General features: G+C 40.7%; 1 protein-coding gene across 1 annotated transcript in view; it reads right to left on the reverse strand.

Annotated features, from left to right (window-relative positions):
- hmgcll1 (3-hydroxymethyl-3-methylglutaryl-CoA lyase-like 1) overlaps positions 1 to 5,699 on the reverse strand; it is a 151,185-nt gene extending 145,486 nt beyond the window's left edge. Inside the window, exons 1-3 of the mRNA XM_041187369.1 lie at positions 5,601 to 5,699; positions 1,997 to 2,074; positions 661 to 768 (exon numbers count right to left, since the gene is read on the reverse strand). Of these exons, the coding sequence (XP_041043303.1) occupies positions 661 to 768; positions 1,997 to 2,074; positions 5,601 to 5,699 (285 nt within the window). The remainder of the gene's footprint in view (positions 1 to 660; positions 769 to 1,996; positions 2,075 to 5,600) is intronic.
- Between the last annotated feature and the right edge of the window lie 6,681 nt (positions 5,700 to 12,380).

Here is a 12,380-nt window from a genome sequence, read left to right on the forward strand (position 1 = left end):
CTTTCAAGGAACTAGATTTGAATCTGTAGCACAGTTTAAAAGCAAATTTATTTATCATTATTAGTCGCCTCCTATGTTGCCACACACTGAGAGGGTCATTTTGACTTTGTGTTATAGCATAAAACAGGTGATGACAAGTCAGCAGTCATATTGTCATTTCTCCAGATTGATATTTCCATGAGGCTGCCCATTTATTATTCCCTTTTTTGCACAAAGTCAAAATTATCTCCCGAGGGTCAAGGCCTAGTGCAATCTTCAGCTGAGTGTCAGTTTGCGGCTTGGGGATTCAGTGGACTATATCTCACTGGCATGAGTTAATCAACATTTTAAAATCATAGGGGTAGATTTATTCTTGGTGCAGACACACCTGTGCAGTGTGCCTGGGAGGCCAGACAGGATCGAAGCTCTTTAGAGAGCAGGGACTCATTAATGTTCAGCTGACAGACATATATATATTTAATTTTTATATATTCATAGACTTTAATCTTTGCTGAACTATGACATATTTGTTTTGAAGCAGTCCTGTTTTTAACCACTGTCAGTCTCAGCTTTAAAGTGACAAAATCATTTATAACTCGATTCTTCTCCCAACGGCAGAAATCCAACCTCTCGTGTAAACAACTGACTGATTATTACAGTCAAATTAATGTTTCTACGTACCTGGGGCACCCATTTTGGAGATACAAAACTGGTGGTCTCAATGACAGATAGCCCTGTTTCTGACAGAAGGTTGATCAACTTAATTTTCACTTCTGTTGGTACAATCACCTGAAAACAATTCATTCAAATATAGTAAAATACCAATCTTCTTAAAATGTTCATTAACCATGATTCAACAAATGGCGGGGTGCTGCTCTTGACGAATGTATTAGAGAGACACCAAAAAGATACTAAGTGCTTTCTTAATGGAAACATTGGTAAAGAGGGAACTATTTTTTGACACCCAGCACACGATGGCATATTGGAAAATTATACCTACACTGCTTATGCCTTTCCAACCTAATGGGCCCGCTTTTCTCCACTAGCACAGCATCATTAAGCTACTTACTCATATGGACATGATGTGCCGTCAAGCATTGTCACACCTGAGATCAGCTTGTGTAGCACAAATCAGAGATCAACCCTGGATCTGTATAGCTCATCAAATGCACTCAACCATTCAGTCATCAAGAAGCTGTGAGAAAACACTCTTCCTATCTTGATCAAAAACAGAATTACCTGGAAAAACTCAGCAGGTCTGGCAGCATCGGCGGAGAAGAAAAGAGTTGACGTTTCGAGTCCTCATGACCCTTCGAAGGGTCATGAGGACTCGAAACGTCAACTCTTTTCTTCTCCGCTGATGCTGCCAGACCTGCTGAGTTTTTCCAGGTAATTCTGTTTTTGTTTTGGATTTCCAGCATCCGCAGTTTTTTTGTTTTTATCTTCCTATCTTGATGTTAGGTAAAGTGGGCATTACATGCTGGTAGTATATGAGGTATTGGGTGCACTCAAATTTCCACCATGTACTCCACCCCGTTGATTATCTTATGCCCATATGCAAAAGGAAAAATCTACCCTGATGTCTTTTTGTTCCCTTTCTCACAGAATCCTTTGGGCGGGTACACCCAGGAGATAGCCAGTCAGCTAACCTCAGCTCCCAGTGAATCAGTAACCACCTAAATAAAAGTTAATAGGTCGATTAGAACATAGGAGCAGGAGTAGACCATTCAGCCCCTTGAGCCTGTTCAGCCAGGCAATTAAATCATGGCAGATCCGTACTTTAACTCCATCTACCTGTATTGGTTCCATAACCTTTAAAGCCCTTGCAGAATAAAAATCTGGCAATATCGGTTTTGAAATTGTATCATCATAACTATAAAGCTAAAAGTATGTTAAAAACAAATTAGAAAAAGATTATGACAAAATATAGTTGTTTTCCTTGGTTATAGTTTCACCAAGTAAGTTAATGACGTTCAAACTCACTGTATTCATTTTTTTTTTGCTGAAGTAAACATACCTTCTCATTCTGTAGACCATCCCTAGGTCCAACTTCAACTATCTTTACAAATTCAGGGAGGGCTGGAGTAACATTGTTCTGGAGGTTAAAAAAAGTAAAAATTGAAGCAAAGTAAAAATACCATCAAGCAAATTTCTGCTCTGTCTTGGAATTCAGTGCATTTGCAAAGCTTTGAGACCAATATTCCTCAAGTGTGTCAGCCATGGCTCAGTCAGTAGCACTTGTGCCTCTGACTCACAAGGCTATAGGTTCAAGTTCCACTCCAGAACTTGAGCACAACAATTAACTCTTTCGGAGTCAACCAAATAAACTAAATTAACAAAATCAGGGACAAAGTAAACGCAGCCCCTAAGTTAAGGTAACTGAAAACCAAAAATAAAGTTTAAAGGAAACTTACAAAAATCAAATCAAAAAGTGATCAAGAGGGTTGATAAAGCACCCCAGTCCCCATGGTGCCCACCAGGCACGGAAGGCCTCAACGGTGCCAGCAGACACCGCATGCTTCCTCTCCAGGGACACCCAGCTGCAAATGTAGCTGTGGAAGAGGGGCAGACAGTCAGGTCAGACAACCCCCTTGATCACCTGCTGCCTGGACCTGTTAATGGCTAACTTGGCCAGGCCCAGGTGCAGGTTCACAAGGAGGTCCTTCTATCTCCCAGCCCCTCTCCACACCGGATGCCTGTAGATCAGGAGTGTGGGGCTGAAATGCAAATAAAACATTAATAAAAGGTTCTTTAAATAACTGAAAAGGGAGTGCAGCCTACAACAACCTATGTAAATGTGGTCCACAGACTCCACAAGACCGCAAAAAGGGCAGGTATCTTGGGAGTCCGTGAATCGACATATTCTATGGTTGTATGAGACTGCTGCGTGCAACACACTCCACCCCAGGTTCCCGATGGAAAGCAGGAGGACACCTCCATAGAGGGATCACCCTCCCAACGGGGACCTCTGCCGCCGGATGGCAACAAGGCATGCCAGGGCGTGTCTGGGCGGCGAGTGAGGGCAAGGAAGTGAAGGTTGTGCAACAGCAGTCCATACAGGAAACCCCTCCACACTGTGCTAAAGGGCATAGAGGGCATTTCCATGAGGCAGCTTGAGTTGCGGGGCATAACAATTAAGACTGACATTCCATTGCAGTACTGAGGGAGTGTGGCACTGTCAGAGGTGCCTTCTTTCAGATGAAATGCTAAACTGAGACCCTGAAAAGAACCTATGACACTATTTTGAAGAAGAGCAGGGTAGTTATCCTTGATGTCTTGGCAATATTTAGCCCTCAATCAACATCATCAAAAACTGGTTATCTGGCCATAATCACATTGCTCTTTTTGTGAGGTTTACTGGGAACAAAGTGGCTGTTGTGTTCCTTACATTACAACACTGACTGCGCTTCAAAAGTACTTCTTTGGCTATAAAGCACTTTGAGATGTCCCGTGGTTGTGAAAGGTGCTAATTTAAATTTTAATCTTTCTTTCATCTACTCCCTGCTACATGACATACAGCTTCAATGAAAGAGTAAAGCCTTCCTTATAGTTCCCAGACGGAAGACAATTTATCATGAGAATACCACAAATCTTATAAAAACAGACTAGTTGGACATGTTTGTTTTCACCTCTCAAGGAGACCATAAAGGTCCCCTGGAATGCAAGTCACATAACACTATTGCTTCAATGACATACACCATTTTATATGAACATTTAGGGCAGATTTCCATAATGAGACTTCCAGTGTTTAAATCAAAGCCACAGTTTTCAAATCTCCAATGGGCAAGTTTCAGCCTGGAATGATGGATGTAGCTCCTTGCTGTCATGGAAAGATCCCACAACAGGAAGCTGAAGAAAATAAAATCAAAAGGGAGACTGATTATGTCTTCCACTGAAATCTTTTAATCAGTACAGAATATCAAAGGGGGCATCTGGATATTGTGTGTTCCATACCACTTTGCTAAAGAAATTCAGTATGGAATTGTTTTCAGGCGATTGTACCAACAGAAGTGAAAATTAACTTGATCAACCTTCTGTCAGAAACAGGGCTATCTGTCATTGAGACCACCAGTTTTGTATCTCCAAAATGGGTGCCCCAGGTACGTGGAAACATTAATTTGACTGTAATAATCAGTCAGTTATTTACACAAGAGATTGGATTTCTGCAGTTGGGAGAAGTGAGTCATAAATGATTTTGTCACTTTAAAGCTGAAACTGACAGTGGTCAAAAACAGGACTGCTTCAAAACAAATACGTCATAGTTCAGCAAAGATTAAAGTCTATGAAAATATAAAAATTCAATGTATGTATGTCTGCCAGCTGAATATTAATGAGTCCCTACCTGGCCTCCCAGGCACACTACACAGGTGTGTCTGCACCAAGGATAAATCTACCCCTATGATTTTAAAATGCTGATTAACTGACATCAGTGAGATACAGTCCACTGAATCCCCAAGCCTTGAACTGTGACTCAACTAAAAATTGCATTAGGCCTTGACCCTCAGGAGATAATTTTGACTTTGTGCAAGAAAGGGAATAATAAATGGGCAGCCTCGTGGAATTGGGAAGGCAGCAGGTAGATAAACATATATTAACATGTTGTCAAACAAATAGAACAAAAGAACACATAGGTGTTAAAGTTGGTGATATTATCTAAACGAATGTGCTAATTAAGAATGGATGGTAGGGCACTCAAGGTATAGCTCTAGTGGGGGTGGGGAGAGTATAAAAGATTTTAAAATATATTAACACGTGTTCCTTGTGAATATGTGAAAACAAATGACAGTATTCATATCAAAATATTAACACAAAGTTGTAAATTTTTTAAACAGGTTTGCATTGATGGGATCACCCTGCCAGATGATTTCCACCACATAAAATAGAATTTGATTATTTCATTGTGCTTATTAACAAAATACTCTATTTGTATTTCAAAATAAAACATCCGCTTTTGTATTAAATCCCTTCAGCTCATTTTGCTCCTGTGGAAATGGTAGCATTATATCTTTTAACTATAATTTCCCATTTTTAGAACAATGGCTATCAATGCAATGTTCCATTCATTATATTGTTATTTATCAGCTTGTTACCCACACTGGTATTACCATGAGGAGCTGGGGGGTGGGGGATGGTAGGCGGGTCCCAATGTAGTTCATGGTTCTCTTCATTGTGCAACAAGAGATGTGGCACATAAACTAATTGACCAGTTACGGTTAACCAAACTGGCTTCACTATTCTGGCCATACCCTCTTCCATTCCTTCTTCCCAGCTGTTGGAATGAATGTCATCAATTCAAATTAGTGACTTAACAAACAAATATGTTTCACCCAATTTGTTCACATAAAATAAGATCCAATGAGCAACCTAATTTCCAAAATGTCTGCGGCCAACTCCTATATTTTGATTTGTGGTAATTACAGAGACAGAAGCACCCTTTACTCCTCTCCCCAAGCACACACACACTTTATGGTTTGAGGAATATATGTGGCTCAATGAATGAAGCTGAGCTGTTCCTTTACTAATTCTAGATATATAATTACCCTGGTTAGATCAAGGGTTAGCATACATCAAGAGAGTTAACTGGAGCTGCAGGGTGGCAATGAATGACGGGTACATCCTACCTGCAGTCCTAACGGGAAGAGAGTATCTCCAATGGAGAGCCAGTCCATGTTCAATCCGGTGCTCAGGCATTCTTTGATGGTCGAGGGAACGTTCCCCATGGACGTGCCTCCCCGCCACACACACCCACACACTGGCCGAATCACACAGCCTGACCCCCTTTTTAATACAATCGCCGACAAAACGACTCCAAAGAAGACAGGGTAAACAATAAATAAAATTGTTTACTTAAAAAAAAACAGCAATGACTGCAAGGGTAACGTGGTGCTGATGCACTGATGGTGGATCAGTATCCAAGTACCGCTGGGAATCCGCTGCTTTCCGTTCTCCGAGCACAGATGCTGCTGCAAACACCGCACCAGAGCACGCCCAGTCTGTACGCCTGCAGTTATCAGCTGGGAAATTCATCTGGAGGTGGACACTAACACATACACATCAGTAGTGGAAAATACCCATCAGCTTCCACACAATGGATGAGGTATTTTCCAGGACACTAGATTATATAACAAAATAAAATGGGTTTTTACTTTATACTCAAGATCACCTTTTGTTTATCAGCCCTTGCCTCCGAGTCTTAAAAGTTCTGTGTTAAAGTGTCCATGATTTAGGCATGATAATCAAAGTTGACACTCCACTGAAATAGTGAGGGAGTGCTGCACTGTCAGATGTACTTTTGGATGAGATGTTAAAATGAGGTTCTATCTGCTCACTCAGGTGGCTGTAAAAGATCCCATGGCACTTTTCAAAGAAGAGCAGCGGAATTATCCCTGGTGCCCTGGCCCATATTTATCCCTCAGTCAACATCACAAAAACAGATGATCTGATTATTCTCACGTGGTTGTTTGTGAGAGCTTGCTGTGGGCAAATTGGCTGCCCAGTTTCATTCACCAAGAGGGGAATGCAGTTCAAAATTACTTCATTGATTGTGAAGTGCTTTGAAATGTCAGGTGGTTGTGAGAATTGCTATATAACTGCAAATCTTCCTTTGGATATAGTGGCCGAGAAATATTGCCACAGGCTGTCCAATATTGGGTCTCACGTCCCAACGTGGTAGCCAGGTGGCCCATACATATCCAGCCAGATGTGTGGCATCCGTCATGTTGATGTTAGGTGGATAGGTTGGAGGTGGGAGGAAAAGACAGAATGTTTTATTTAAATCAAGTTCATACACTTTTCCCACAACCCTTTTCAGATTTTACTGTGCTTTACTCTGAAGAAGAGTCATGTGGGCTCGAAACGTTAACTCTGTTTCTCTCTCCACTGATGCTGCCAGAGCTGCTGAGTTTTTCCAGCATTTTCTGTTTTTGTTACTGTGCCCCAGTGTCTGACTCACCAGCTGATAAGATCATGATGCTAACCAAGGAAAATCCTCCAGCCATGCCATTTAAAGGGATAGTGCTGCAAAAGAATGACTTATTGCAGCTCCTTTCACAACCTCAAGATGTCCTAAAGTTCCTTCCTGTCAATGAAACATTTTTGAAGTGTAGTCACTGCTGTAATGAAGGAAACATGGCAACCAACCAATACACCAAAAGCTCCCTCAAACAGCAATGGTCTGGTAAGGCAGCTTTGGGGGCAGCAGGGGAAAGGGGAATGAGTCCTCTCAGGAATCTGCGCACAGCTGCGGACCTGACCCAGAACAAGAGCCAAACTGCCACCAGAAACAACACTGGGCAAACTATTAGCATGTTCACACACAGCAGAGGGTGCTATGGGAGGGAGGAGGAAGAGGGCATTGGATAGAAGGCCACACCCACAGTGGGTCTTTAGAAAGCACTTTAGCTGCATGAGCTTCGTAGAGGAGCAATGAATGAGGTGCCTTCACTTCATGCTGGATGCTGTCACTGAGGTATGCCACCTGCTGCAGCCACATCTCAAACATCATATGCAGAGCATTGCCTGTGGCTGTCAACATCACAGTGACCCTTACCTCTTATGCCACTGACTCTTTCCAGGCTGCAACAGGTGACATGAGCAAAGTTTCACAGTTCACACTACATCAGTGTATCAAGGAGGTTATCAAGCCTCATTTCACCAAGAGGAACAATTACGGCTCCTTCCCTATGGACAAAGCAAAGCAGGATGAAAAAGCAGGATGAAACAGCACTAGGCTTCACGCACAAGGAAGCATCTCCCATGGCTACAGGGTACAATAGACTGAAGCCACATTACCTCACATGGTCCCTGTCATCAACCTGTCACCCTTTCCAATGGGAGTGAGTCACTCGCTCATTGTACAGTTGGTTTGATACCATAAGCAGCACATTGTGAAGGTATTTGCTCAATAACTGGCAGCAGTCATGACTCTTTCATCCTAGCCAACCTTCTATGCCATTTTTATTCTAACCAGCCTGGCTATTGGGCAACAAGGGCTAAGCCCTCCGGACATGGCTCATGACTCCTCTCAGGAACCCTGAGCAGAGTGTAAGAGCTGGCCCAGGACAAGAGCTATGCTGCCACCAGAAACAACATGGGGCAAACTACTCACATGCTTAACACTTCCACCCCTGCACCATTCAGGAGCAGCTTTGCAATACACCCTATGAGCAGGTATCCAAATCTGCAACATTGAGGAACATTTTTGAAACAGTGATCAAATATTACTAAATCCATCTTGAAGAAAGGGCAAGGAACAATCAAACATAACAATACTTTACTGGAGGAGGACTAATTCCAGTGAGTTAAAAAGGGATCTGCGTAAATGGATTGAATGAAAAGCTGGTAAATAAAACAGCAAATGACCAATGGAAGGCATTTAAAGAGGACAAAGTTCACATGAACACATTCCTTTGAAGGGAACAAAAGGGGCATCAAAAGGTGACTAAAGGTTAAAATGAAATAGATAAAGGAGGATTATGATAAACATAAGGTTCATAATGCAACAAAAAACCAAGCTAAACATTAACATTGCAGAGGGGAACTGAGAAAGGAAATAAAAGGAGCAGAAAGTGTGTATGTGACTAGATTAGCAGATAACATAAAAGGAAATTCTAAAGTCTTTTCTAAATATATAGATGATAAAAGGATAGTAAAAGGAAGGGGGAGCCAAAGAAGCAATGGTGATGACACCAAACTTGGAGGTGTGGTAAGCAATGAGCATAATATCAATTGACTGCAACAGGACATAGATTACATCTAGGACTGTTCATCAACTGCAAAGGCCTCCAAGTTAAAGTAAACCTTTATAAGTCATTGGTTAGGTCTCAGTTGAAATATCACATTCAATTCTGGGTCCCCAACTTTAGTAAGGATGACAAGGCCTTAGAGAGAGTGAAGAGGAGGTTTACTAGAATGGTACCACCCATGAGGAATTTCAGTTATATGGAGAGATTGGAGACAGCAGAAAAATTTAAAGGAAAATAAATGAAATATTTTCAAAATTAGGAAGGGCTTTAGTGGAGTAAATAAGGAGAAGCCATTTTCACTGGCAGGAGGACTGATAACCAGAGAATATCTCCCTGCTCCTGGGTTACAGCTTTCTGCTCCTCTCTGCTTGGAATTCTTGCCCCAGTGCAGATCAAGACCACAATGACCATCTTTAAAAGAAAAAATTCCTATTGAAATATTGCCATAAAATGGGGTGACCCCCTTCTTAATTATCATTTTTCCGACCAGAACAGGAGCACCATTTCTATTATTCGCAATTTTTCTTCACTGCTCTCGGGGGGTCACTCAGAGATAGACTGCATTCAGAGAGAAGTTTTTCAGACTATAATCTTTACAAGTTGTCGTTTCCCTTTCACGCACTTGAACAAAATTAACTTTATTCCAACCAAGAGGAAATCTTCAACTGCTTTAGAAACACAGCAATCATCTAAAAATTTTCTCCCAGTCAGTCCAGCTATAGATTGTTGCTTCCCATTAACAGAAACAAAATACCAGATCTCATAATGGGGCACAAAACAAAGATTACCATAGCAACCATTCAGGTGAAACACTTCCTACCCACGTTAATAAGTACAAACTTTCAAAAAAACAAATGCAAAATAAAACTCTGTTAATCTTTAATTCTATCTGAATGTGTTGGTCTTTGTTTATTTGCAATGTGATACTGTAACACATTCAATAAATTTAAAGATTAACAGTGTTTTATTTTAAATTTTAAAACTTTGCATATTTACAATAATATAAAAGTTATCATAAAATATGCATGTTTTTTGGAGATCTCATTGAACAGATTCAAGGTGAGAGGAGAAAACTATAGAGGAAATGTGCGGGGCAAGTTTTTTATGCAGAGGGTAGAGTGTCTGGAATTCGCTGCCAGAGGAGGTGGTGGAAGCAGGTACGATAGTGGTGTTTAAGAATCAGCTTGACAAATACATGAATAGGACGGGAATAGAAGGATACGGACCCCGGAAGTGCAAAATGTTTTAGTTGACGGGCAATATGATCAGCGCAGGCTTGGAGGGCCAAAGGGCCTGTTCCTGTGCTGTATTTTTCTTGTGAAGCCCAACGCAAACTGGAGGAACAACACCTCATCTTCCGACTGGGCACTTTACAGACTTCCGGACTGAATTTTGAATTCAACAACTTTAGGTCGTGAGCTCCCTCCCCCATCCCCACCCCCTTTCTGTTTCCCCCTTCCTTTTTTTTTCCAATAAATTATATAGATTTTCCTTTTCCCGCCTATTTCCATTATTTTTTAAAAAAATTTTAAATCTTTTATGCTCTCCCCACCCCCACTAGAGCTATACCTTGAGTGCCCTACCATCCATTCTTAATTAGCACATTCGTTTAGATAATATCACCAACTTTAACTTTAACACCTATGTGTTCTTTTGTTCTATTGTTGTTGACATCTTTTGATGATCTGCTTCTATCACTGCTTGTTTGTCCCTACAACCACACCCCCACTCCACTTCTCTCTCTCTCTCTCTCTCTCTCTCCACCCCCCACACACACACCTTAAACCAGCTTATATTTCAACTCTTTCTTGGACTCGAACTCAAGTTCTGTCGAAGGGTCATGAGGACTCGAAACGTCAACTCTTTTCTTCTCCGCCGATGCTGCCAGACCTGCTGAGTTTTTCCAGGTAATTCTGTTTTTGTTTTTGTTCTGTATTTTTCTTTGTTCTTTGTTCTTTGAACAATGTAGGATTAATGGTAAGAATTTTCTTTTTGATTTTAACCTGCCACAATTAGATTCTGGCTCTGTATTCATGTAGATTTTTAGATTTTTAATTGCAGAAGCTTAATATTCCCACACTAAAGATTATTAACATGAAACATTGGAACACACGAAATAGGAGTAGGAGTAGGCCATTCAGCCCATCAGGCCTGCTCCTCCATTCATTATGATCATGGCTGGTCACCCAATTCAATGCCTTTTTCCCACATAATCCCCATATCCCTTTGCATCATTGGCATTTAGAAATCTGTCAATGTCTATTTTAAATATACTCAATGATTGAGCTTCCACAGCCCTCAGAAGTAGAGAATTCCAAAGATTCACAACCCTCTGAGTGGAACAGATGAAACTAATTAAATGGTTGATACCTTATTATATCATGATCCGATTTAAGTAAGTTTTAAATCTCCATGGCGATGACAGGGTTAGTTTTGTATGCATACCTTATTTGACCCTGTTCCTTGTACACTTTTTGGTTCTTAATAGTCACATTGTGGCACAAGGTACCAGTATTATTTTTACAAATGTTAACAACGTTTATAAAAACAGCCATTAACGTGGACCCGGTTCTTTCAAAGCAATCATTGTTCATCCAACTTTCCAGTTTCCATTCCTCTTGAGGGGCTCCAGATGCAATAAGAATTAATTCTTGCTCCATTTGCGCTCTGTCCAACTACTGGAATTTTGTTACTAACTTCAGCTACTTTTTTAGACAAAGTCATCGCTGGTCTACAAGTTATCAAGTTTGCAACATCTTAAAGTGCAATTAGGTGTGCTGATTTTGTAACTTAATTTAACTGTATACCATAAGATGTTTCATGATTAGGATCTACAAAAATTTGCCATGACAATTCGAAACATGATTTGAACATATTGTTCATTCACCTTGCCTTAACTTGACAAAATATGACCTAATTAGATTAAAACATTTCTACTGATGGTTGAGTGCAGCACCTTGTCAAAAAAGATCTCACCAGAATTGGCTGCGTGGGAGTTGCAGAAACCGACCAAGCTCCTTATTGTGGAATGCTTATTAAACTGCATCTCAATGGATAGGTTAACTTGCATATTTTCGTATGTGCAGTTTTTGTCTGTGCAGTTAAGATGAGCACCACACAGTGATGGAGTATTTCAGTATGGAAGAGCATTTCTGGCAGGTTTGGTCCTTCTCTTCAGTACTGAATCCCTGTGATCATACAGCATGGCTAATTGCATCCAGAAAGGAACTTAATGAAATGTGATAGCAGTGAGCAATTTAGAGAATCATAGCATCAGGTAGAACAGAATGAGACCATTTGGCCTAGCTTGCCTGTGCTGGCTCTTTGAAAGAGCTTTCCAATTAGTCTCACTCCCCTGTCCTTTCCTCATATCCCTAGACATTTCTCATTTTCGAGCACTTATCCAATTCCCTTTGGAAAATAACGGAATCTGTTTCCACAGTTGTTGTTTTTGAAATAAAACTGTTGTTGAAGCACAATAGATTCAAGATGTTTTAGTATATAGTGCTGACTCTTAAACTATAATGGAAAGCTGTAAAATTCTAAAGCATAACATATTTAATCATAACTTATGCATTGTCCGGGTGAAATTGAAAATCAAAGAATATTTTCTGATATTAGGGCATCAGCCACAAGTGGCATTTATGTTCTTAAATC

Source organism: Carcharodon carcharias, chromosome 5 (genome assembly GCF_017639515.1).
Source record: "Carcharodon carcharias isolate sCarCar2 chromosome 5, sCarCar2.pri, whole genome shotgun sequence".
NCBI lineage: Eukaryota > Metazoa > Chordata > Chondrichthyes > Lamniformes > Lamnidae > Carcharodon > Carcharodon carcharias.